Source organism: Staurois parvus, unplaced genomic scaffold (genome assembly GCF_062004578.1).
Source record: "Staurois parvus isolate SC_StPar_1 unplaced genomic scaffold, SC_StPar_1.0 ptg000262l, whole genome shotgun sequence".
Lineage (NCBI taxonomy): Eukaryota > Metazoa > Chordata > Amphibia > Anura > Ranidae > Staurois > Staurois parvus.
Window position 1 is genome coordinate 4,896,057 of NW_028318058.1, and position 27,726 is coordinate 4,923,782.

Below are 27,726 nucleotides of genomic sequence, written 5' to 3' on the forward strand. Positions count from 1 at the left end.
ATAGAAACAAAGAAACTTTTTTTTTTTTTTCAAATTTTTTGCACTTTTTTAATTTATAGCGCAAAAAGTAAAGCACCCAGTGGCAATTAAATACCACCAAAAGAAAGCTCTATTTGTGAGAAAAAAATGATCAAAATTTCATATGGGTACAATGTTGCATGACCGCGCAATTGTCAATCAAAGTGCGGCAGCGCTGAAAGCTGAAAATTGGCCTGGTAAATAAGGGGGTATAAGTGCCTGCTGGCAAGTGGTTAAGCTTTAGCAATAAGACCTGGAAGCTGATTGTTTTCCATGCTTGAGATTCTGAGTGAACCAGCTTTAGTAAATAAACCCCACTGTGAAAAATGTTGCTCTTCAGTGTTCACTATATCCAATAACTGTTGCACTAAAATCAGACATTGAGGAAGACCCAATAACTTTATTACATATTCACAGCATATATTAAACTGCATAAAATCACAGCATTATAATACAAATATTTACATTCATGTTAATACCATTATAGCATACACACAGCCATGAATTCCCATAATTTCATTATAGCCAATATAAAAATAAACATTATTTCATAGCATACACACATCTGTAGTTTATTACAGTGTTAAGGTGATCTCGAGCAATTCAAACATAATTGGCAGCCCTAAGTGACATGACAAAACAGTCAGAACACCATGACAAAACAGTCATTAGATATAGACAGATAAGGTTGTATGCAAATCATTACTTTCCATGTAAAAATAAAACATGGTCCTATCCCCACCTCAATATTGGATATTGAAGGTGTCATTTATATAAGGGCAGACAAGGGACCAGTGCAAGATCTAGCTCAGGTTTGGAGGAAAAGTTGAAATGCACACTCAAACTGCCTATATATCTAACCTACCAATAAATCTTTACATGTGTGTCTTACTTTAGGTAACCATCTGCTCATGTATTTTTTCATAATTTGCTGTGCTTAAATTGGTTTAATAGTTTAGGCCCCATGCACACTGGGCATTTAGGCTCTATCATTGAGGTGCAGGTGGAGAGCACAGGTAAATTCCCTGGCCCCATGGCCAGCAGACTTTCAAACTACGAGAAGCTGCAGCTAGATGGAAAGGACAGCGTAACTACCAGCACTAACATATAGGGCAGTATGTGCTCAAGAAAAAATGCTCAGAACACAGATTATTATAAGCCCATTGTGGATGGGGTCCTATATGTCGGGTTTAATTTAATTCAGGTTCATATATACACATATAATCTACTATATATCATCCTCACTTTCCAATATCCAACAATCATTTGTTCAAGAATATGATAATCCATCAGAGTGTTTTGAGGACTGAGTTAACAATGTCCAGAACACAGTTCCTAGAAAACAACAACGAGAATAAATGGTTAGAACATAATTTAGGAAAAAAGTTTAAGCATTGATAATTACATAAATACTGTAGGTCTTTTAGGGTTCAATATTAAGTTGGCCCATCCTTTGCAGCTATAACAGCTTCAATTCTTCTGGGAAGGCCATCCACAGGGTTTAGGAGTGTGTCTATGGGAATGTTTGACCATTCTTCCAGAAGCACATTTGTGAGGTCAGGCAATGATGTCGGATGTGAAGGCCTGGCTCGCAGTCTCCACTATAATTCATCCCAAAGGTGTTCAAAAGTGTTCTATCAAGGTGCAGGCCAGTCAACTTCCTCCACCCCAAACTCACTCATCAATGTCTTTATGGACCTTGCTTTGTGCACTGGTGCACAGTCATGTTGGAACAGGAAGGGGCCATCCAAAACTGTTCCCACAAAGTTGGGATCATGAAATTGTCCAAAATGTCTTGGTATGCTGACACCTTACTAGTTTCCTTCACTGGAACTAAGGGGCCAATTCCAAACGCTGAAAAACAACCCCACACCGTAATCCCCCCTCCACCAAACCTTACACTTGGCACAATGATGTCAGGCAAGTACCGTTCTTCTGGCAACCAGACAGTCCATCGGATTGCCAGACAGAGAAGCGTGATTCGTCACTCCACTGCTCTAGAGTCCAGTGGAGGCGTGCTTTACTCCACTGCATCCGATGCTTTGCATTGCACTTGGTGATGCGAGGCTTGGATGCAGCTGCTCGGCCATGGAAACCCATTCCATGAAGCTCTCTACACACTTTTGTTCTGCTAATCTGAAGGCCACATGACATTTGGAGGTCTTTAGCTATTGACTCTGTAGACAGTTGGCAACTTCTGCACACTGTGCTCTTCAGCTAACCCTGCTCTTTATTTTACATTGCTTCCACGGTTGACCATGGAATATTTAGTAGCAAGGAAATTTCATGGATGGACTTATTGCTCAGGTGAGAACCTATCACAATACCATACTTGAATTCACTGAGCCCCTGAGAGTGACCCATTCTTTCACAAATGTTTGTCGAAGCAGTTTGCATGCCTAGGTGCTTGATTGTATACACCTGTGGCCATGGAGATGATTGGAACACCTGAATCCGATGATTAGGAGGGGTGTCCCAATACATTTGTCAATATAGTATGTGTGTATATATACATTATTGAGTCTTATACAAGTCCTCTTGGTTTCACTACTTTATGCTAAATGGCAGATATAATAATTGTTTGTTTTTTTACTACTAAAGTAATTTATTATTTATTTATTACAGGTACTTATATAGCGCCGTCAATTTACGCAGCGCTTTACACATATATATTGAACATTCACATCAGTCCCTAACCCTCAAGGGGTGTACAATCTAAGGTCCCTAACTCACATTCATACATACACATACTAGGGACAATTTAGACAGGATCCAATGAACCTACCAGCATGTCTTTAGAGTGTGGGAGGAAACCGGAGCACCCAGAGGAAACCCACGCAAGCACAGGGAGAACATGCAAACTCCATGCAGGAGGTGCCATGGTCGGGAATCGAACCCATGACCCATTTCTGCAAGGCAGACGTGCTAACCACCAAGCCACTGTGCCGCCCATTTAAATGTATAGTAACTAACAACTGATGTGCCAAATATATATTATAATATAATAATAATTATAAATTTTTGCTGCATGCAGTTGTTATAAAATACATGTACTTTATGTTTTACTTTTTCATAACTAACATAGGCAAATGACAGAACATACTAGTTTGTAAACTTGGAGTTTAGTTAGAACAGTTATTGGCCTCTAAGAGAAACTGAATTCAGTGGGAAAGGAACTTATAAAATGAACAGCCTTTTTATCTGGATGAACTTAACAATGTTAAACAGTCCAAACAAAGCCATAACAACCATTTCAGTAATGTCATCCGTGAAATATAGTTTTACAGCAGATTGTAATACAATGCAATTTTCACTTGAGCCACTCATTGCTCAAGATTTCCTTCAAGATGGTAAAAGAAACAATTGAGTACTGATGTGATTCTTTTTTTATTTGCACTAACATACAATTTTGAGGACAAGCTTTCGGGGAATGACGAAGCTTCAAGATGTTGAAATTATGACAGTTTTTATAGGGATAAAGACCAAAGTTCAAAACACACTTTTCGTTTAAGATGGTACTGATAACATCCTACAAGCACATCATGGGAAAGAGGAGGTCCTTCTGGGAATAGTTTGCACCCCCCATACTGAGTGGATATCACCAGATTGGGTTTTAAACAACCTGATTTGCATTCTGTTCATGCATAGTCTAAGAAGAAGGGGGAACACGAAACTATTAACCTTTAGGATAATAATGTGATGAAACAATCTGAACACTGCTTGCAATGCTTGGTTGATTAATAGAGCAATTAAGAGTTAACTAGTTGGTGGCAAGCCAGCTTTGTGGCACACTTATAATGACTGATACAGATATTACAATGTTCTAGAAAGTCTCTTTGCAGCTGGTGCCAATCATTACCTTCATCTTATTGTCAGCCTGTATAGTTTAGCTTTGCTGTCCCAGAAAAATCTTTGACTGCTGGCAAATGTTTTTCCGATATCTCAGTGTGTCAGTATATAATTTAATTATACAGTGACACTCTGTGGTTGATTTATTAAAGGTGTTAGACTGTTCACTTTGCAAGGGAAGTTACATTTTGAAAGAGAATTTTCCCCAGAGCTTAGTGAATAAGGTAAAGCTCTGCTGGCTTCCATCATCCAATTATGTGCAAGCAAAATTGCTATTATTTTTTTATTTTTCTTGCATGATTGGTCACACTTTGCAATGTGAAATGTAACCACATTCACAGAGCTAGGGGTACTTTCCCTTGCAAAGTGAAACTTCCCTTGCAAAGTGAATGGTCTATTTGCTTTAGCAAATCAACCCCACTGCGTATAAGGCTAGTTTACTAGCAGATAGCTATATAATACTGTATGCAGAGTTCTTCCCATGTAGGTGAAGTTCTTCCCATGAGCTGCACCAAATCTCTTATTGAAGCTGCTGGGGCTAAACCAGGGACCTAGGAAGGACCACTGACAAAATCTGGCCATGGAAGTTCATTTTACACAAAGCTATAATGCATTTTGGCATAAATGAATGCAGACTAACTGGAATTCCAACTTTCATTTGTTATGCCTAAAATTACCTCAAATGTGGTTCATGAAAATGCAAACAATTATATGCTTGCTTATAGCCAAAAAGCCCCCAACATTTGCCAATCTGAAAAATTTGCCAAAGCTGCAATAGCCATTAGATATTAGTCAGAGTTTGGGATAAGCTCCAAAATGCCAACAGCTGTATCAAACACCTGAGAGCTAAAAACTTCCATGCCTGGATCAGTCTTCCAATCCATGGCTTCTGCACACACCCACAGTCTTATCTTAGAAGATCAATGTCATGTTTGCAGTCTCTGACCATTTCTTGTATCATGTCTACAGTCTTTGACCATATCCTGTACCATGTCCGCAGTCTCTGATCATCTTCTGCACCATGTCGATAGTCTCTGACAATCTCTTGTATCATGTCCATAGTCTTTGACTATATCCTGTTGTGTGTCTGTTGTCTCTGACACTGAATATTCACTGAATTTAACGTGCAGTCCCTTGGTGATGTCGAGGGCCACCACATGCCTACAGATTGAACACTCTGTTGTAAAATTCATGTGTCAAACTAGTTTAGGAGCCAGCAATCACTTTTATAAATCCAGGGAACAGCTGCTAATGACTGCTAATGTAAGGGGACAACCATTCACTGACCACCAATGCAAAGGGACAGTTTTTCGATGGCCACCAGTGTATGTGGGCACTTCTACGGTGACCACCAATGTAGAGTGCCTTTTTTCTAACCACCAATACAAGGGTACAATACACAGGCTATGATCAGGGTGGGGGCATCATGCCCTGAATGCACGCATCACAGTCTGCCAGCAGGCAAAGACTTTCAAGCAAGATCTACAAGGGTTTCTGAACTGATATCAATACTGGACACAGCATAGGACAGTTTAGTTAAGCATATCTTACTTTCCGTCAACTTTATGGACTTGGACCTTTGAAAAAGTGTACTCCTCTGGAAGTGCAAATAGTTAATTGTACACAAAATGCAATTGCATAATGGCTCCTGGCCATAGACATGCAAGTGTAAGTGTATACTGTATATAGGCTTATTACAAACAGAGGCTGTCAATTGTCTGTATGTTACATACTCAAGCATAACCCTTTGTGTCAATAAATCATGGAGCAGAAATGTGAGTGAAGTCCATAAACAGTTCCATAGTACAGACTACTAAAGCAAGAAAGTTCAGGTCCTATGTTGGGAGGGAATGAAAACCTAAAGATTTGGAGACATGCAGCTTTAGTGGCACCTGGTGTCTGAATAGTGTTGGCATGTAGGATGTTCCTATTTACCCCTAAGGGTATACAGAAGTTATCTCGAAACATGAAGTGCAGGTCAGCACCTTCAGAGCAGTTTTAAAGATACAAGAAGGTACCTTTGCGCAGTCTGCTGTAGTACACTGAATTTCTGGCCTTCTAAGCATGTGCAAGATAGCCTCTCATTATTATAAAAAGTATCTATGAAGACATATTATCATGCAGCTCGATTAATTTATATGCAATAGAGCTCGCAGAACATAAGCCCCTCAAGGAACAGACTATTTACTGTGTGTCAGACTGTTGTGGGCCTCAGGAATGTAAGTTTGGATGTTTACCACAACATTGCTATCACTATACACTGACAATCTCAGAGTGTCTTTAATAGATCTCTTCTCATTTCCTGTTGAACCAATTGTCTGCTCATGGTAGTGCTAGCAGTGCTCAGTTGAATGTCCCTTCCATTTCACCAGAGTAAAATTTAGAACCCACATTTGTAGCAACATCTGTTTACATATGAATTTCATAGCAGACCATCAAAATCATTAAAGCATTACATATTATAAAGCATTTTAAGATATATCTTCAAACAAGCAAAATAAAATGTAATGAGTAAAATGAGTTTATTTAAGATAAGAGCCTTACACAAACAAGAATCTTTAGCATGGAGTAAAAGTACTGATATCATCTCAAGTTCCCCATGAGTGATTAATTTATTACATAAATTAGAAGAAAATACATTTACCATTTATGACTTGGTCAGAGAATAATCTTTCTTATTTCCAGATTTCCTGTGTTTGTATACGAATATTATCGCTACAACCAGGAAAACCGCAAAGGCGGGGGCAGCTGCAAAACACCAGGCAAAAGAGGAGGCTGTAGAAATGCAGAAAATAATAAGCTTACTAATATGTGCTGCAATCAAACGCTGACATAAGCAAGGCAGATCTCCAAAACAATTTTGTTTCAACCTAATGGGGAGGCTCAACTGGGATAGTTTATCAGAGACATAAAACAAAGAGTGACTAAAACGCAAATGTACACAAAGCATTAACTCTGACTAAATAACTCTCGTGTCTGCAAACAAGAGTAACCAGAAGTCATGATTAATGCTTCAAGTAGTTTTGCGCTTACAGTAACCAAACAAAAGTAAAAGTTTATTTGGAACGTTGTGCCCAGAGACTGTTTTTCCCAATAATCAGTAGACTGAATACATGATGGATCTGCAGCCCTTATGGACCATCATGGAAGGTTCTTGTCAGCTGAGTAGCAACATTTAAAGGTGACCATTTACCAATGAATAATATAATCCATTAAAAGATTTTTTTTTTCCTTAGCAAGAAGTGGAAATAATATTGATAGGCATATTCTACTATGTATTGGGCTCTTGAAAGTTGGCTTTAATGGCTATTGCACTTTATCAGTGGTTGGCCTCCTGTCTAGATTGACCATATCTTTTACATTGATCATTTCATGGATGACTAAATGTGCTGCATATTGGGCTGGCCAACACTGAGAAGGAAACATCTCAGGGAGCCAATATGCAGAAATATGGGCATTTTAAGGTCTTAAACCATACTTAATGGTTGGACTGAGCAGCTGTTAATCAAATGTGGCCATTGTTATACAAAGAATAATACAAGCATTTTCCTATTCTGCTGTTAAACTATTCCTGTGCATTAAAAAGAGATTTGAAATCAGACCCTGAAATTCCCAACATACAGGCAAAAGAAACATGTGACAATCATAAATGTGTCAGTCATATTGCAGTATATTCAATTCTTAGCCACCAGACTGTATTTCATTGGCCACATGTGGCCCACTATTTACTTTCTAAATTACAGTTTTAATTTGTGATATGACATAATAGCAAACATTGGCCCAATGCATTTTGTATAAAAGTGTATTCATACATATTCCAGCAAGTTAAATTTCATGCTGATCCCTTACTGCCATCAAGCCTATTGAAAAAGAAGAACCATAGTTCAAGACTAAAGTCAGCTGGCTAAAAAAAAGGAGACAAATTTAACAGTGTTCATATTGTGGTCCTGCTGTGAACTTGTTTTAATGAAGACTAATGAAGCCTCATGGTAAAACTTTACAATTAATTAAGAGTGGGCATTGCTAAACACAGCCCAAATATAAACTTACATTAAAAAAGCGGAATTAAATCCCAAAACAAAAATGTAATATATTGCAGTTTACCAATTCTTAGATGTGGTGGCTGCATGAGTTTTCTTTTTTTTTAGGCTTTTTTTCCCTTTATTTTCACCTTGTGATCCCCATATGGAAGAAAAATATATTTGAAATATATTTTTAAAAAATTCTTCCCAAATATATTGAAATACTACAATTTTGGCCATATTCAATATATTTCAAAATGTATTTCAATAAATAAATATATATATATATATATATATATATTTATATATATATATATATATATATATATATATACTGCATGTTGAAATGCATTTTATTACAAAATATATGAAAAATATTTTTAAAAAATTCAAATATAACGAATGTCTTTAAAAATACAAATCTACATTTTCAGAATGCATTTACAAATATATGTAAAAATATATGTTAAAATGACTTTTGTATATGTTAAAAAAAAATCCGAAGAATATATTTTAAAAAATAAATATTTTGGAAATATATTTCTTTTAAATATATTCTTCAGAATTTAACATATAAAAAAGTCACTTTAATATATATTGAAATATATTGAATATGGCAAAAGTTGCAGTATTTCAAATATATGTCAATATATTTGGGAAGAATATTTTAAATATATTTTTCTTCCGTGTGGGTCCAGCTGGTAAATCTGTTATTTTTTAACTTAGTTTTTACCAAAACAGGCTGTCTAGCAAAAGGGGCAGTTAGAGGTTTGAGACAAATCATTTACCACTGGCAGGTGTGCTTATAATGGCCATCTTTTATTCTTTTATATACTCCGCTCAAAACAAATTAAAGGAACACTTTTTAATCAGAGTATAGCATCAAGTCAATTAAACTCCTGGGATATTGATCTGGTCAGTTAAGTAGCAGAGGCGGTTGTTAATCAGAATCAACTGCTTTTGAAATTAACAACAAGTGCACTAGATGGGACAATGAGACGACCCCCAAAACAGGAATGGTTTTACAGGTGGAGGCCACTGACATTTTATTCCCTACTCATCTTTTCTGACTGTTTTTCACTAGTTTTGCATTTGACTAGGGTCAGTGTCACTACTGGTAGCATGAGGCAATACCTGGATTTTACAGAACTTGCACAGGCAGTCCAACTCCTCCAAGATGTCACATCAACATGTCCCATTGCCAGAAGGTTTTCTGTGTCTCCCAGCAGTCTCAAGAGCATGGAGGAGATTGCGGGGGACAGGCAGTTACTCTAGAAGAGCTGGACAGGGTCGTAGAAGGTCCTTAAAGTGCAGCTCCACTCAAAAGGGGAAGTTCCGCTTTAATGCTTTGTCCCCCGCTCCCCATTAAGGATTGGCACCTTTGGGGAGCGGGGGGGAGCGAGTACCCGATTTTGATAGGTACCCGCTCCCACTTCCGCTGCGATCACCTAGGTGATCGAAAGTGGAAGTTGTCTTCCCCCCTCCCTCCCCGTAGTCTTCTGGGACACATGACAGGTCCCAGAAGACTATGGGGCCACTCACAAAGTGCAGGGCTTCTCACACATGCGCAGTGAGCACCGGCTACAAAGCCGCAAGCTGTTACAGCTGGGTGCTCACACTGAAGATGCTGGCGCCACGGAGAGAAGACAGCTGGTGAAACCAGCGGTGGTGAGGACACCGCTGGACTAAGGGACAGGTAAGGTTCTGTATTTTAAAAGTCAGCACCTACAGTTTTTGTAGCTGCTGACTTTTATATATTTATTTTCAGGTGGAACTCCACTTTAACTCATCAGCAGGACCGGTATCTTCTCCTTTGTGCAAGGAGGGACAGGATAAGCACTGCCAGAGCCCTACAAAATGACTTTCAGCAGGCCACTGGTGTGAATGTCTGTGACCAAACAATCAGAAACAGACTGAGGGCCTGACATCCCCTGTGCTCACTGCCCAACACCATAGAGCTCGATTGGCATTTGCCATTGAACACCAGAATTGGCAGGTTCACCACTGGCGCTCTGTGCTTTTCACAGATGAGAGCAGGTTCACCCTGAGAACATGTGACAGATGTGAAAGGGTCTGGAAAAGCCATGGAGAATGTTATTCTGCCTGTAACAAAGTTTAGCATGACCGTTTTTGTGGTGGGTCAGTGATGTTCTGGGAAGGCATATTCATGGAGGGACACACAGACCTCCACAGGCTAGACAATGGCACCCTGATTGCCATTAGTTATAGGGATGAAATCCTGGGACCCATTGTCAGACCGTATGCTGGTGCAGTGGGTCCTGGGTTCCTCCTGGTGCACAACAATGCCCAGCCTCATGTGGCGAGAGTATGCAGGCAGTTCCTAAAGGATGAATGAATTTATGCCATTGAATGGCCCCCACGCTCACCTGAGATATCATGTTTTGGTCCATCCGATGCTGCCAGGTTGCACCTCAGACTGTCCAGGAGCTCAGTGATGCCCTGGTCCAGATCTGGGAGGAAATACCCCAGGACACCATCTGTCGTCTCATTAGGAGCATGCCCTCACATACAAGCACATGGGGGCCATACAGACTACTGAGTACCATTCTGAGTTGCTGCAATGACATTTCAGCAAAATGGACTAGCCTGCTGCATAATTTTTTCACTTTGATTTTCAGGGTGTCTTTGAATTCAGTCCTCTATAGGTTGATACTTTTAATTTCCATCAACGGAATCCTTACGTTCCTAACACATTACCCAGTCCATATCAGTATAGATATCCAGCATGATATTTTTCCCCATTGAGATCTGATGTGTTTTCAAAGTGTTCCTTTACTTTTTTTGAGCAGTGTACAACGTAACCCAAAATGAAAAAAAACGTTATTGTAATTGTGTTAGCTTGACTTTGGCATTAATTTGTTAGTCATGTCCATCTAAATCTGCCAATGCATCTAACACTATCCTCTTCCCAGATTGACAATGCTGTGTTCAAAGGGTCATTCCCTCCTCAAAGGATTTGACTGACAGCTGAAGGAGCCAATGACTCATGCTGCCCTGAGCAAAGCCTGTGAATGCAGGAAGAGAGGACAGCTGGGCTTCCGGCAGGGATAGTGCTGGATCGAGAGTGGTATTAGGTACCGTTGTGTTTAGGAAGTGAGAAGAGATGAAGAGCAATGGAAGGCAGGGAATGCATTAAGGCAAAAAATGTTTTGCTCTTATAACCACTTTATGTTCTGTGGCAATCTCCAAACATTGCTACACACCCTTTTACTCCATATCGGGGTGTTGGCAGGTCCCACATTGAAATAGGTAGGACATCTAATTCTAGCAGGGAGCAGCTTAAGTAGCCATCTTATAAGAAGTAATTGATCTTCACATTAGGGGAACTTCAGAGGGATGTAAGATTTTAAGCCAACCTATTGCCCTTTACCGTGAATCAAATAATTATTTTTCTCTGCAAATGTTATTTGTGTGGAAGCATGAACATTTTTTTTTTTCAAATGAAGACCTCTACAGTGTTTACAATTTATACATGCACAGGCATACACAAACCATGCTTTTTATAGCATGGAGGATCTTTACAAAAAGATTCCCATCATAATCATTTTTAATGAACACAGATCAAGAGAGAACATTTTTTTCCATAATACTGTATATACCTATAAATAATTTCTATCAACCACTTATATAAAACATGGTGCACACATGACATTCCTTACATTACCTGCTTGTCTTATTTTTGTTGGCAGGACTTCATGGCCATAATCATTGCTGGCTATACACTTAAAATCTGTGCCGAAATCCTGCTCTTCAATGTGCTCAAAGATGAGTGAGACCTCAAAATACTGACCGGCGGTATCCATAGTCTTTCTGCATAGCAAAAAAGATATTAATGCTTAGCCAGGGACTTACAGATGTTTTACCACAGGGCATTTAGCCCATGAACATAGCCTTGCTAAGTAATACCTTAAATTGAGGCACACAAGATAAATCATAATATCACATACAATCATATCGGTGAAATGTATTGTGCAATAAAGCTCTTTTGCATTGAAGATATTTTGTACAAAAACTAATGTGTCCAATCTATTAAGGTTGTAGTACAAAATACTTACTGCAATGTACCTTCTACCACACGACCATCTGCAGAGTATTCGTCAACAAAAGAGTGATTTGCCAGCCACCACACCATAAGACCACTTTCATCAGGACCAGTAAACACTTTGCATGGAATGACTAGCTTGGAACCTGTGAGAAAAAAATAATAATATACTCTTAAAAAGGCTAACATAAACTGTATATTTTATACAAAAATCATATTATGTAGATGACTAAAATAAAAATGTACCCAATTGATCACTTGAAAAATATTTCCACAGTATTATGGTATAATTAATATAGTAAAGAGTCTCCTTTGTACATTCCTGACATGTCACAATATACAGCAAGCCACCATTTAGACTTCATCCTGGCATATCCTTGGTTGTTAAGGATAACAGTTCTTCAGAATCTTTCATTAGATACATTGCAAATGTTTTTACATAATATGGGCTTTAAGTAACTTTTAGGGATTTTATAGACAAAACTTAATCCCTCCCGTTCTGAGGAATAGACTTCAAGTGGATTATTCAGCTGCTGAGTAAAATACTTAAGAATTTAACTTTTACGTCAATGACCCACATAATCCCTTGTGTGTAATTATGAAATATACTTCCTGGTCTCCCTGTCTATATATCCCATTATAATCAGAAATGAGTCATACCTACGGCAGCAGCTATAGTCTTTTGACTTGGATTAACAATGACAGGGTGTCTTCTCTCTTGATCTGGATATAGCAAAAGAAATTTAAAGGTGTCATTAAAATGTTAAAACGTATGTGCATTGAAACCAAATAGAAACAGGATTAAAATTTGGCATTCTCTCCACAAAACAAACAGAATCTCACACTACGCCCTAAAATACTCTATCTGCACACAAATTTAGGAAACCAGCTTTAAGGTACTCTCCTATGGATATACATCATTTTGTAAAGCGCTGCTCAAACTGTTGGTACTATATAAATCCTATATAATAATAACAATCATACTCTCCTACACCTATGATCATACAAAAACAATTCCCTGACTCCACAGACAATGGCTGGAGTTAAAACAAGGCAAATCGTACAGCCTTACAAATATTTTGGCCCTGTCCACTAATGAGACTCTTCTGGACCTAAGTCAGAAAATTTCCCAGAAATTCACAGACTTTATCATACCAGACTGTATGTTATTTTTCCTATTGCATTACTCCTCAATTCATATTAAAACTTATGAGAGATCTGTACTCTGTGATCTGTTGAACATGATCAAATCCTGGATAACTCTAAACTGGAAGAATCTCAATCCCCCCCCCCCCCCCCTGTGCAACCCCCCTTTTGTTTCTCAAAGTCAAAGATATAAGGTGTATGGAGGACCTTTTCCTCTCTGCTCAGACCAATCCAGAGCTTTACAACAAAACTTGGTTCTTTTGTACTTATTTTACACACTCCCAAGTAGGTAAAGCCCTTATAGCTGGGGAATCTTAATCCCTTTAATTGCTGCTTTTCCTGCAACCTGAGAGAAAAGTCTCCCTACACCCCATTCCCTTGCTGTTCCCTGCCTTCCTCCCTCTTGATCTATTCCCCCCCCCTTTTTTTTCTTTACCTCTTCCCCTTTCTTTTCTTTTCTCACCTTATGTACAGTATCTTTACTCTCCACTCTTTTTCCTTCTTACTCCTCCATCAGCCAGGTGAATACCATGCTGACAGTTTTCCTTATAATTACTTTCTCTCCCTTTCTTATATTTTACCTTTACGTCTTAATTTTCACAACCCCTCTCTTTTTAAAGAAAGCCGAACAGTAGATTGTACAGGAATTAAGACCATTTCTGTGCTTTCAATTTGTACTCACCTTGTCCCGTATTACTAAGGAAACACTGTTTATCTCCCCTATTATGTGACTGTAGTGTACTTGTAATAGCAGATTTCCCATTGTGTATGTAGAGATCTAATTGTTGTAGTGTACAATCCTAAAGCTGAACTCCTGCCTTACCTTCTATGAATGCTTAGTCTGATTTTACAACATAAGGTGAGGTTCTTCCAGTGTGCACTGGAAAATGTAGCAAGTCAAACAGAGCCATGCATTATTTCCAGACTAGAGGACATCCAGCAGTCCTTTCCTCCCCAGCCTTACCATCCCTGGCCCTACCCTTTCATTCATTGGTTTTCTGTTCTTTCAATCATGGAGGCTTGGCATTACATGTGTGAGTTATCACAGGTTCCTGTTTTCAGTAAGCTATATACAACACCCTGATATAAAAACAATAGACAGCAAAGCAATAGACAGCAAAAACCTAGTGATGATGTTACTTGGTACAGAAATAAGGTAAGTAGTAAAATATTTAAAACCTTTATATAATATGTTCATTAGCATGTTGATGAAGGTGGAAAGGAGGAACAAGGGAGGGCAAAATGTAAGCAGATGAAACTCCAGCTTTGACAGAACAGTTAAGGTTTGGTTAGGTAACAGGGGCGGACTGACAACTCATGGGGCCCCCGGGCAATAGGGGATCATGGGGCCACTGTGTCCTTGCCCACACTCAAACCACAGCAAAAAAAAGCCTAAGAAAGGTACCAGGGGCACTTCATGGGATCCACTTCTGACCCCGGGCCCTCAGGCAGTGCCCGAGTTCCCAAATGGTCAGTCCGCCCCTGCTAGGTAATTTCTGGTTACACAATATAATGTGTAGAAATATTATATGTGGCCTGTGACTGAAAAAAAGAGAGGAAAGAGAAATACGCATTAGGATGTGCCTTATTAGAGTAAGTCCTAGTATGCTGGAAATTACCTATGATTTGCAGCTGTATAATCCTGGAAACTGAAAAGTCTCTGTTCTCATGAGTGAAGTCGAACTGACATTTGTAATATCCGGCATCAGTATGATGTACATCATTTATTAGCGCATATGTGGTACCATCGGAATACTGAAATTTGGAGTTTTCATTCCCCAGAGTTTCTCCATTCTAATCAAAAAGAAAAAAAAGACATGTTGAGAAATATTGGGATCTATTTGTATTGCCTGAAAGGTACACACAAAATTAAGCCTTGAGATGCAGATCTTCAATTTTTTTTTAGGCTGACCTGCAGTACACCAGTCTACCCTATTGCTCTTTGTTGGTAGTCTGGTGACCTTCTTTTACTTACCTGTTAATAATACAGGTAAGTATCCTGAACATTTCCACCTCTTACTCATCATGCTCTACTTCATACTCCTTTCGCTGTGGAAATAAGAAGTTTCCTAGCTTGCCTTGGAAACTACAATATATGCATAATGTAAAGTATATCAATGAATGGAATAAAGATTTAATTACTAATGATTTCACTCTGGCAGCTTTTATTTAAACATATCTTGACCTTCTTGAAGTTGGAGAAGTTTTGGGCACAGCACTGTTAAAACAGTGGAAATGATATATTACAGATTTTTTATTTGGTGCTCATTCACATCATCTGGGTTGATCTGCGCAGGCCAAAGCAGAATCAATGCTAGGGCAAAAATCTTGTTTTATACATGCAGTAATACTTTAATAAATGTCCATTTCTAACTTCTTCTGTATAAATGCTAATTCTTAAAATGTTACTAAACCCACAGCAGTAAAATCAGTCTGTATATGCAGTAAAGCATGCTTGTTATATTCACTGTGTAACCTAAGGGGTTAATTCTCTGCATTGTGTAAAACGGATGTTAGATCCTGTCTTCTCCGATCCTCCCCTTCTTCTACTGTTCCCAATCTATCTGCCATAGTACAGAGCAGCAGTGGCAACCCTGCACATGCTCTGTTTGGTGTGTATTGATAGAGTTTTTTTTGGAGGGGGGGAGAGGAGGGTGCATGTGATCTGCACAGGGCCAATAGCACTGTCCAGACAGAGGATCAGGGGTCATGCAGCCTCATAGGACAGTCAGAAAAGAATGAAAACTCCTCCTGCAAGGTTAACCACTGCTCCGCCAGACACTGATAGAAGTCACAAGACTGCTGTATACTGCTGATGAGAAAAGGTATTTAGCAGTTTATATTTTTTAAAATAATTGCATTTCCATGTTCTGTGTACTGTGGGAAACCAGATATAGCGAATGCAGGGTCCTGGGTTTAGTAACATTTTAAGTGCAGTAACCCAGAAAAAACAGATTCCATTTTGGGATGGTCTGACTTCAGAACCCTTAATTCGAATTGGTTGTTATAGGTTACCATGCTTATGAAATAGCAGCTATTAAAAATAATCATTTATTAAATAAGGAACATAAAGTTCAAGGACAAGCAAATACATTTATTAAAGGGATGGAATGATCAGACAGATCCATAACTGGAAATAAATGTATTCCATATGTGTCATCCTGTTTTGGGAAATCAATTGTTTGATATATGGAAGATTAGAGGCCTGCCTGCTGCATGCCACTTCATCTTGGGGTCATCTATGAAATATTTAAACTTTTAACCTTGTGTTACAACATCCTGCAAAACAAATAGTTCCATTATCTATATATCTCAAATTTTATTTACAGCTTGTCCAGTGGTTATCTTATTGTAGAATGCCTTTAGTTTGAGTCATAAAACCAATAGCCCAAGATATTACATATTTTCAGAAAGTAATTTTCAGTTGAGTTTAATGAACAACAGTCACGTGCCCAAGGCTTGTGTAAAGCTTTGTGAGTTGAACCTGAAGCGTAGAGATGACCATTATGACCACATGACCAATACATCTTTCTATTGTATAATCAATCTATTGATCCAAGCCTAGCTTTTTGCTGCAAGGGAAGATCTGTCACCACATATGGGCCTACGCAATGGGAAGGTTACAAAAACTGTAGTATAACAGCCTCAACCAACATCCAGAGGAAGCAGACATATTGAAATTAGGTGCTTAGTTGGTGTGGGTGGGTGCAGCGGCAGTGAACACACTGAGTCTGATTGCAATTAACAAACTTATATTGAAGGAACGGCTCAAAGATACAAAACCCCAGCAGGAAGGCTCCCAGCTGGTAACCAAAATGTAGAGTGGAGCAGGTTCTGATGCACCGACAGCGTCTGCCTTCAAGAGTGGAATGCGGCCTGGCCAGTCTGAGCCCAATGGGGGAGGAGTGTCCCTAGTCTGTCTCTAGTCATCTGGAACCTTTCCCTACCACTATTCACTTTCCCTGAAAGACGGGTAACCTGCCCCTACTTTGTCCACTCACAAAATGTGCACCAAGCCCAGGAGCCAGGGTCTTAAACAGACTCTTCCTGAATCAAGATGGCTACTAGAGTCACATGAGGTAGCAGCATCCAACTGGATTGCTTCTCCAGTGATCCATGAAACCATAGTGGAATATGGTCCTCTCCCTCTGCAGTATCACTGCAGTTGAGCACCACCTGCAGTGGAGAAAAGAGACTGCTCCTGCCTACATGAGCCTGAATGTAAGCATGATCATATCGCAAATAACTGACCATAATAGGACTTCATTTCACATTTAGTAGCTTAAATTACTGCTTAAAAGGAAACCTTTTATGAAAGAAACATGGAGGCTGCAGTTTCTGACATTTCCTCCTTATAATGCAAGTTTTCGGGATGTCATATTTTTTTTGGCTTTAAAGCATGCCCTTGGTCTGTGGCTTAAAAAGTATTAAAAGTAGACAAAGCCAGGCAAAAAGAAATCTGTAGGTCAGCAATAACAGCCCTGTACTTTTCTAATGATAATAGGATCACTTTCAGAAATATTTAAGAGAGTTTTTCACATACTGTTCAACAACTATTGGCCCAGATCCCTGGGAAATATTATTCAAAGACATTTTATGGCTTGATTTCAACAGCTTGATTGGAAACAAGCTTCCCCCCACCATGAGAAGAAGTTATTCCTATACTAAACATTCTGTGTGAGAAATATGGTTCCCCACAAGAAGGGGCGGACTGACCATTTGGAAACTCGGGCACTGCCCGAGGTCAGTAGGGGGCCCCATGAGATGCCCCTGGTACCTTTTTCATAGGCTTTTTTGAGTTTGGGCAAGGACATGATCCCCTATTGCCCGGGGGCCCCATGAGTTGTCAGTCCGCCCCTGCCCACAAGCTTTCATTTTAAATGCAAGCAGCTAAGCTCCATCTACTAAGAAAATACATTAATAACTTCTAGAAGTTTGTTCATATTTATGTTATTGCTGTATTATTACATATTAAAACATACATTGTTGATTGTCTTAATTTGCATAATATAGCTTGGGAAAGATATCTAAAGATATTAAGAATGAGCTGTTTTTTATTACAATAAAAATATTTAAACAAAAGAGGAATAGGAAGTCTCATTTGCAAAAAAATAAATTACAGAAATGGGGCTTTAGTTTAAAAGAAAATGTATTTAAGCTGATCTAATTCTATAGCATAAATATATCCAAGATCGATATAGGGGTCTGGCAAGTTAACTTTTTTATTCTTAAAGTATAGCTAAAGGCAAAACATCTTTTCTAGTTTTGGATAGAGTGGAGATGGATTAGAACACTTGTCAGGTTTTTATTGCTCTCTGTACCCCCATTAGGGAGATTCTCATTGGCCTATTTACTATTAAAGTGTTAGTAAACCCAGGACCCTGCATTCACTATACCTGGTCTCCCACAGTACACACAACATGGAAATGCAATTATTTTAGTAAATATAAAGTACTAAATACCTTTTTTCATCAGCAGTATATACTGTAGCAGTCTTACGATTTCTATCAGTGTTCAGCTGAGCACTGATTAAAGCTTGAAGGAGGAGTTTTCATTCTCCTCTGACCAGGGGTGGACTGACAACTCATGGGGCCCCCAGGCAATAGGGGATCATGGGGCCCCTGTGTCCTTGCCCAAACTCAAAAAAGCCTATGAAAAAGGTACCAGGGGCATCTCATGGGGCCCCCTACTGACCTCGGGCCCTCGGGCAGTGCCTGAGTTTCCAAATGGTCAGTCCGCCCCTGCCTCTGACTGTCCTAAGAGCCTGCATGATATCCCTGAGCCTCTGTCTGGACAATGCTATTGGCCCTGTGCCGATTACATGCACCCCCCCCCCCCAAAAAAACACTCTTTAGCAATACACACCAAACAGAGCATGTGCAGACTTGCCACTGCTGCTCTGTACTATGAGGATGGATTGGGGACAGTAGAAGAAGGGGGGATCAGAGACAGGATCTAACATCCTTTTTACACAATGCGGAGGAATAACTCCTTAGGTTGCACAGTGAGTATAACAAGCATGCTTTACTGCATATACAGACTGATTTACTGCTGTGGATTTAGTAACACTTTATGAATGAAAGTGAAAGAAAATCTCGAATTTTAGGGTGGTCACCAGAACAGAAAGAGAAGAAAATCCAATCTAGTGGGTACTCTAGTTCTGGCGACCCTGGTGACAACCAGGGATTCTCTCTCACTTGTGGTTTGGGTATTGAACAAGAAGTGAGGGAAATCTCCCCAATGTGACACAGACTGCACAAAAAAGGCCCTCCCTTACTATCCAAACCCTAAAAAAAAGTTTTTCCTTTCCTAATAAACTGAACCAGAAAGATGGCATTATTTTATTTTCACTCATTAAACTATATTAACTAGTCTATGTACAGTAAAAAAAAAAAAGTCACAAATGTTTAGTGACTATGTACTTACTACATTGTTACTTGCTATGCACATTACAGTGTATTAACATAGAATGAAGTTAAAATAGAGAAAAACAACAACAGCTGTACAAAGCACACAGTTTTGTCTTTTAAAGGAGGCAAAGAATCTGGTTGCTCTTGGCTACTGCTCCTCTTTTATTTTGTATAAACAAAGGCTACATATGGAAAGTAGGATTGCAGAAAGTCATCACAACATTCTGGCACAACATACATGAGCTTACGGCAACTAGCACCATCTGCTGGTGCAACAATATTAATACCTGGGAAAAAACAATTGTTGCCTTGTCACACACTTTAAATGAAAAGCGTACCATGATTACACTTTTTAGTCATTATTCCAATATTTACCTTATAATTATGTTTTATGTGATATTTAGATTTCAAAATGCTTGCTTTTTCATACTTAAGCTGGCTGCATAGGGAAATACATTTGAATATTTTTACATTTAAAACTGTCAGATGACAGGTACATTAATCCGATAATGTCTGCACTGAGGTTGCAATGACCATACTGGAAACTAATTTCCAAAATAGTTATTAAAAGATTATGTACTGTAAAAGGTCATACCTTATACCACTTCAGCTTCATATTGCTAGAATTACTTTCAAATTCCCTTATATCTGGGCAACTCATCTGAAACTTGGAGTTCTCAAAAGCAATTTGTTCATATTTAATATCAGACAAAGATAAATCCTCATTGCTCACAACTGACAGTGACATTGATATCTCAAGACAGAATGATGAATTCCTAAAAATAAACAAATAAAAAACAACTATATCATTGATTATATTGAACTACATGTAGTTAAAATGGAAACTGCCTGCGACCAATATTCTAATCGATTTTTTAAGTTCCTGATTAGCAATAATTAATAAACTGTATTCTACTGAACTATTGCTTGAGAGGCACACAAATATAGGTATATTAGTCACATATTAACATGAGACTTATGTAAATAGGAAAATAAAAAAAGAAACAGAAATATAGAAGAGTGATGGCAGAAAAAAGACCAAGTGGTACATCAAGTCTGCCCCATATTTTTAATACTTATACTTTTGTTAACTTTTTTTGAGTATAGATTTGTGCTTGTCCCAAGCATATTTGAAGCTATTTACTGTTGACTGGCTCACTACCTCTGCTGGAAGTCTATTTCAAGCATTAACTACTCTTTCAGTAAAATAATTCTTTCTAAGGTTAGTTTTGAACTTTCCTCCTGCTTGTTTGAAGTCATGTCCCTGCAATCTTAGCTTAATATTGAAAATACTGCCCTCCTGAACCCTATTCACCTCCTGGATGTGTTTAAATTTTTCTCAGTCATGTCTCCCCTTTCCTTTCTTTCCTCCAGACTGTACATGTTAAGTTCCTGAAGTCATTCTTGATATGTTTTGTCTCCCAGACCTTTCACCATTTTGTTTACCTGTCTCTGGACTCATTCTATCATATCAATATCTTTTTGTAAGCAAGTTCTCCAGTACTGGACACATTATTCTAAATGAGGTCCAACTAAAGTTCTATAAAGGAGAATTAGGACCTCCTTCCTCCTGCTGGTGATCCTTCTAGTGTTACATCCTAGAATTCTATTCACTTTTACCACTGCCTGTTTACACTGTGTGCTCATTTTCCAATTATCTGAAATAAGTACTCCCAAATCTTTTTACTCTGTAGCGCTGGCCAACACTGTGCTCCCAATATTGTTACATTTGGAAACATTGAACTGCAGTTTCCACTTCTTTGACCAATCTTCCATCAATGCCAAATCATGTTCCATGATACAGACAACTCCAGGAATATCAACCCTTTTGCACACCTTTGTACCATCAACAAAAAGACATACCTTGCCCACTAACCCTTTAGTTATATCCTTTACATATAGACATATGTCTTGTTACATATTGACTGGCTACTGGAAATTTGGATGTTTAGAGGGTTACACGAGTGGATTAAGCTGATATTAATGGGGATAAATGTTGGGTAATCTGGGTTCTTCCACAACACAGGTACTCCCAACAGCTGAATTTGCGAAAGCATGGGTCTGCTGTACACCGATTTCCATTCAAGGTATTAAACTATTAAATGATCTGGAAAACTATGCGTAAATAGAATAGAGCATACCTGACAATACAAGTGTAGATACCAGTGTCCTCTGTTACAGCTGGAAGAAACCACAAGGCATCTTGGTTTGTTTGAATTCTAGATTCACCTTCCGTAGTTATATCTTCAGAACCATTTTTATTCCAGGTAAGCTGAAATGGCTGTTCATACGCTTCAGAAACATCCAGCTGAAAATACTGAAGAACTGGACATTTGATAATTGCTGGCTCCTCGTTTAGAACAAAGTAACCAACAGAATGTGTCTGCATCTGACATTTTTCTACAGAAACAACAAAAATAACAGTTGGGCTTTATTTATTTGCATCAGATACAAAACAATCAAATATGCACCAGTCTATCAGTCAACATAACAAAGCAAAGGGCTCCTAACAATGACCCAAAACTCAGCCATAAATGATGTGGCATTGCTTTTACTGTTATAAACTAATAGAATTTTTTAAGTGTTAGTTGTCGCAAACAACTGATCATTACTACTGCATGTGTGCTATGTGATCAAAGTCTGTAAGTACAGTCAAAACGTTTATATTTCTTAGTTTGGGAGAGTGTGGAGAAGACATGGAACGTCTTTCAAACACAATAGCAAACAAAGCGTGGACTCAGATTTTTTAAGAGTTGCTAAATTTGAACATTGATTCCAGTTTGGCAACACTCCACAAAGTGCGGACACTACTTAGAAACATGGAAGGACCCAGAGCTGAGAATCCATATTCATACAGTCCAATGGGAGCACCAAACAAACATCCAAGAGGTCAGGGTTTTTAATGATAAAATGAGTCAAAGTAGAAAAAGGCCAATACATTTCGAGGGCCAGACACGCTCCCTCTTCATCAGAGCTTAGGATTCACTAAAAGTGGCTGAACCTGCCTTCCTGAAATTCATCCAAACAGTATGTCTGATTAAGGCAGTCAAAAATCCTAAGCCCTGATGAAGGGTAAGTATGTTTGCCCTCCTAAAAAACCATTCACGGTTTCTTGCTATATATCAATGTTATTAAAAACCTTGGACTCCTGGATGTTTGTTTGCTGTTCTACAGGCTGTATGTAGGATTTTATAACAGTCTGTGTTGCCATTGAGGAAATGTACTCTTTTTCTCTGGCTTCCTTTCTGGTCATACTATTAATAGTAAAACCGAAAAGGGTTACAGCTTTTGTTTTGGCCAGAGATGGACTTTTATTATCTATTTGTTATCATTGCTTTTCATATACACAATTAGTACAGGATTGCCAGAACACTGGCTTTTGCCAAAACAGCACAGCGGAAGTGATCTGCATTTTATCTTACTTTCACTGATACTTTTGTCCTGAGCCCTCTGACAAAAGATGGGTCACATAGAAACAAATATTCAGAACTATTATTAGGACACGTTTATTGTGTTTGAGCTAGCTCCAGTTGATTTGGGTATTGTCATTCTGTCTTGTTCTGCAAATCTATATAAATGCTGCTATGTCTAGCCTAGAATCCAACACTTCCTGTTTGACATGTTTCTCATACTGTTATGTTACAGTGAGTTTGGATTTCAATTTGTTGATCGCATTCAGTTAGCATAAATAGGAAGCACATATAATGTACAAATATTTTTTTATGTGCCTTGTCTGAATCAATTAGTCCTAACATATACACACATAGTCTATGTATATATATATCCTTGCCCAAACTCAAAAAAGCCTATGAAAAAGATACCAGGGGCATCTCATGGGGCCCCCTACTGACCCCGGGCCCTCAGGCACTGCCCGAGTTTCCAAATGGTCAGTCCGCCCCTGTACATGGTTGATGTATGGATATTATTTTGTGATAAAAGAGTGTGTAGCAAGGTCCTGGTGCCCCTCACTGTATTCCATATGTAACACTGGGCAATGTTACTGAATCACAAAACTCTATTTACCCAAAAGATGGCACTGTCAAGCAGACTACTTTAACAGTAACCGATTGCAAGTTGCTGGAAGTGGCTGGGAGATGTAGTCTCGAAGGAGGGACCTACCTACAAACTGTTCAGGGGCTGCAACTACAAGGCCCATAGGCAACTGAGAACAGGAGGGACCATTTAAAAGTCCAGGAAGGAGTCGAGCAATTGAGGGAAGCACACCAACCAGACAAGAGAGAGAGCCATGCAGTGTAGAGATGTGTCGTGCAGAGCGGTGTTGAGCAAATCTGTGCAGTACCATAGAGGGAGTGGGTTGCTGTGCTGAACGCTGGAACCAGGAGGCTGATTTGAGTGGGGACGTCTGAATCCAGAGTTGCTATATGAGTTGCCTTTGCATCTGCTGCTGTATTGCTGTATAAGGGGATCCTCTATCATAAAAAACACTCACTGCTGCTAGAAGACTATCTATGGAAGAAACTGGTGAAAGGTCTCTTACCCTCATCCTTATTGACCCTTTTTGCTTCAAGAGCTCTATCCCACTGGTTGTTGCACCCACCACTGAGCAGTGCCTATCCAAGTCAGTTCTAAAACTTAAGGTCATTAACACGCCAGAACGCTGACTTTGCTTTGCCTTTTATCTGCTTCCTATTGCTGCTCATTATACCATATTCATATACGCCCAACTGCCTTTTGAACATACTCCACTTTCTGCATTGCTGTCTTAAGGAGTCTACACCTTTACTGAACCCAAGTTTACACTAGACTGCTGTTGAAAGCCACCTGTTTTACCATCTTCATCATTCTTCATGCCAAGTAAGAAAGGGCCCCAACATAGCCGGCAAAAGTTCACCATAAAGGCTTGTCCGAGTCCTTTTATTCCTTGGGCAGAACTGGGTTGCCATTACCGAGCTCAAATGTAAAACCTAAGCCATAGCATCTTTGTTGGAGAGCTCTCAAGTGACTTATGCAGGCCATAGACGGTTCTTTATCGGCCAATTTTTCGTTTGAAAAACAAAACATAGTTCATTCTGTAAACAGATGTTGCCACCAATGATTGTGAAAATCGGCCGCTTTTCATGAATTTTCCAGCATGACCGATAAACAAACTGAGGAGGAACCGCGAAAAATGGCCGATGCCATTGCCCCACTAACAGTGCAAAAATCGGACGATTATTCTTTCGGACAAAAAATCGGCTGATAAACGAACCGTCCATGGCCTGCATTAGTCAGCTATATCTTTCTAGAATTCTTTTTGGTCACTTGAGGCGTAACCCCTCATGCAGAGAGCTACCATTTGTGCTCCCAATGCTGAAGAATAAGCTGGGCTTAACTCTAGGGGTATCTCTGTTAAATACACTGTAACTGTTACTGTTGTGTTTATGCACTGTGGTGTTGATGTACCAATTTGCTCTGTTTTATTTGTGACTGTATCCTGCCAATGTAGACTGCTTATCTTTTTAATGTGCACAATGTGCACAATTTTTGTACGTCTGCTGGGTGTTCTCAGATATTCAGATATAGGTATTCTGGTGGTGTCAGTAAGTGCCTTGCTCAGGGCTAGGAAGAGCAGAGGATCCAAGATTACTAGAAGTTAGTACTACAGAACACCTCCCCTTCTTCTCATTTTTTTTAACATAGGGAGAATGAGCTCATTAAAACACAGATAGAACTGGGCAGGGCTGATAACACTGCAGAGTGCACAGGAAGTTACAGCTCACTGAATTTCTAACAGGATCAGCAGGTATCTTTTTCCCTCATAAAGTAGATAACAAAATTATTTTTATTGGCTATTTAATACGCTTTAAGGGAATAGAAAGGTTAATTATTATGGTCTACATATGCTTTAAAATATGCAAGTATTTCAGAGAAAGAAAATAGCCCAGCACTTTTCACAACCACCATTGGCCTCTCTCATACAAAACCCACTAATACCCAACATTAACTTGCTGCCAGTACTATCATGTAATGTCAGGAAGACAAGTGGAAAACGACACACAGATGACAATAAAAACATGTTATATGTTAATAATGATTGATAATCCTGCACAGATAAGGGCATTAATGCAACACTGTGTTTGCTTTACCTTTGTTATTCATACGGTACACAGTTAAACCAGAAGTATCCAATACACAGACACCTAACACAATGAATAGAAGCAACATCTTCCAAAGAATAATCTGTAGGTGCAAATAACAAAGTTTTAAAATTAACAAACAAAAACAAAATAAAGTGGCATATTGTACAAATCAAACATAAAACTACCAGCAACTGAAGAAGAATGGAGGATTAATTGAGGCAGAATTCAACATGTAAGTTACGATTTCTGCATTTGCCGCAGATCACAGACATCCTTCCATCCTCCCTGTGACCTCCAATCACATGACAGTCAACGCTCTGATAGAGTGTCCAGCAATGTCATTGATTACTTACTCAAAAGATAACATATGGAACCAACTGACAAGTGTTGCATAGGAATTTTTGAGGCTCAGTGAAGTGCAATGAAAAAGACCAAAAGATGCATTTCCCACTAGTCAATGTTTAATCACATGCAATGATTGCTGATTACGAACATCACCTTCTTTTGAGCATTGTGGAATTATGATGAGAAGTGAAAAATGCAACTGGGAGTGTTGTGGTGGGTAAGAGTGTACTCACCTGGAGCTGTGACTAGTGGGACCTACCATCAGTTACTTAGTTGTCCTTATACTACCAAAAAGAAACACACTATGGGCAGTTACAATTATCAATGCAGGGCTCTGAATGGCTAATTTACTTGGTAGTTCATAAGGACAGAGAAGAACAAGCTCCTCAGTTGCAGAAGTAAAGTACTAAGAGCTCCAGCTGAACGTTAAAGTGTTACTAAACCCATAACAGTAAAATCAGTCTGTATATGCAGTAAAGCGTGTTTAATATACTCAATGTGGAACCTAAGGAGTTAATCCTCTGCACTGTGTAAAAAGGATGTGTGATCCGGTCTTCTTTGATCCTACCCTTCTTCCACTTCCGACTCCCTGCTGATAGAACAGAGCCTTGGGGGCAAGCTGAACATGCTCAGTTTGGTGTGTATTTCTAGAGAGTTTTTTTTTTTTCTTGGGGGGGTGCATGTGAACATCACAGGGCCAATCAGCATTGTCCAGACAGAGGGTCAGGTGTCCTTGCAATCTCATAGGACAGTCAGAGGAGAATGAAAACTCCTCCTAAAAGCTTTAGCCAGTGCTCAGCCAGACACTGATAGAAGTCACAAAACTGCTGATGAGAAAAGGTATTTTGCAGTTTATATTTACTAAAATTAATTGCATTTCCATGTACTGTGTACTGCGACCAGATATAGTGAATGCAGGGTCCTGGGTTTAGAAACACTTGTTGCAGGACTGGGCTCAGGGGATCACTGGCAAAGCAAATCCATATGTATTTGTTCCATATGAAATAAAGGGAATATACTTTTTCCAACTTAATTTAAGTGCTAACCTAAACAACAGAGGAATAGACAGAAAACAAATTGTGTCTTTAAGATTTTTTGTTTCTTATAATTATTTAATAAAGAGTGCGGTAACCAAAAACAACCAGACTTTTTTATAGATTACTACCCTTCGTAAACCCAGTAGAATAAAAGAAAATTAACTAGTGGATAGCTTTGTAACAATTTTGTACCACCAAGGTCAATTAAATATTAAGTGAGGTAAATCCGGGAAGGACAGATTGATGGAGGGATGAAGTCCTACGAATCGGTCGGATGTTGAAAGTGATATAATTGATGAAATTTGAAAAAAAAAAAAAAAACACGAATATACACCTAAATATTTAAAACTTCTTATATTATAGTATACCAACACAATAATATACCAGGAATAATAAAAGCAAAAGAAGTTAAACTTACCTTTACTAGCGTATTCAGTGGCCTCTAGACTGTGCTAATTAGGCAAACAAATTAAAAAATGTTGACTCCAGAAGATACTCTAACATGTATGATTTGTATATAGAAAGCAAAATTTCAGCAATGGTTTTGTCTGTTTTTTTCCAAAAATTGGTGTTGCCATTGTGAAGAGTCTATATATACTCTGTGCGTGTATAGTAGGACTTCCTCTAAAATTTCATCATCAATGTCTAAAATAAAGCAGACATTTTCCATGTCCCCCTCAATATCCTGATTGCTCAAGTGAGGAAACAAGAAGGGAAAGCACAGAACATGTTCCTTATTTCTAACAGGTAATATTA

General features: G+C 38.8%; 1 protein-coding gene across 2 annotated transcripts; it reads right to left on the reverse strand.

Moving 5' to 3' along the window:
• Nucleotides 1–398: 398 nt before the first annotated feature.
• On the reverse strand, nt 399–27,519 carry LOC149459363 (interleukin-1 receptor type 2-like). Of its 2 annotated transcripts, XM_089681212.1 has the most exons (10): nt 27,389–27,519; nt 25,595–25,688; nt 21,650–21,908; nt 20,104–20,284; nt 14,718–14,892; nt 12,613–12,675; nt 11,966–12,098; nt 11,575–11,720; nt 6,512–6,642; nt 399–1,353 (listed from the first exon to the last, which is right to left on the reverse strand). In XM_089681212.1, the coding sequence occupies exons 2-9, from the start codon at nt 25,671–25,673 to the stop codon at nt 6,515–6,517; spliced, it is 1,164 nt and encodes a 387-aa protein (XP_089537338.1). In that variant the 5' UTR covers nt 25,674–25,688; nt 27,389–27,519; the 3' UTR covers nt 399–1,353; nt 6,512–6,514. The 2 variants fall into 2 exon arrangements, with proteins under 2 accessions (XP_089537338.1, XP_089537337.1); XM_089681211.1 differs by lacking the exon at nt 399–1,353 and having other exon boundaries at nt 6,371–6,642.
• Between the last annotated feature and the right edge of the window lie 207 nt (nt 27,520–27,726).

Bases quoted from the DNA above. Each gene is read 5' to 3' on its own strand.
- LOC149459363 (XM_089681212.1), bottom strand. From the start codon at position 25,673: ATGTTGCTTCTATTCATTGTGTTAGGTGTCTGTGTATTGGATACTTCT. The intron at 20,285-21,649 runs GTATGCTCTATT...GTTTATTTTTAG, and splicing joins ATCTACACTTGTATTGTCAG to GAATTCATCATTCTGTCTTG. The intron at 14,893-20,103 runs GTATGACCTTTT...CTTTTTGATTAG, and splicing joins TGAAGCTGAAGTGGTATAAG to AATGGAGAAACTCTGGGGAA.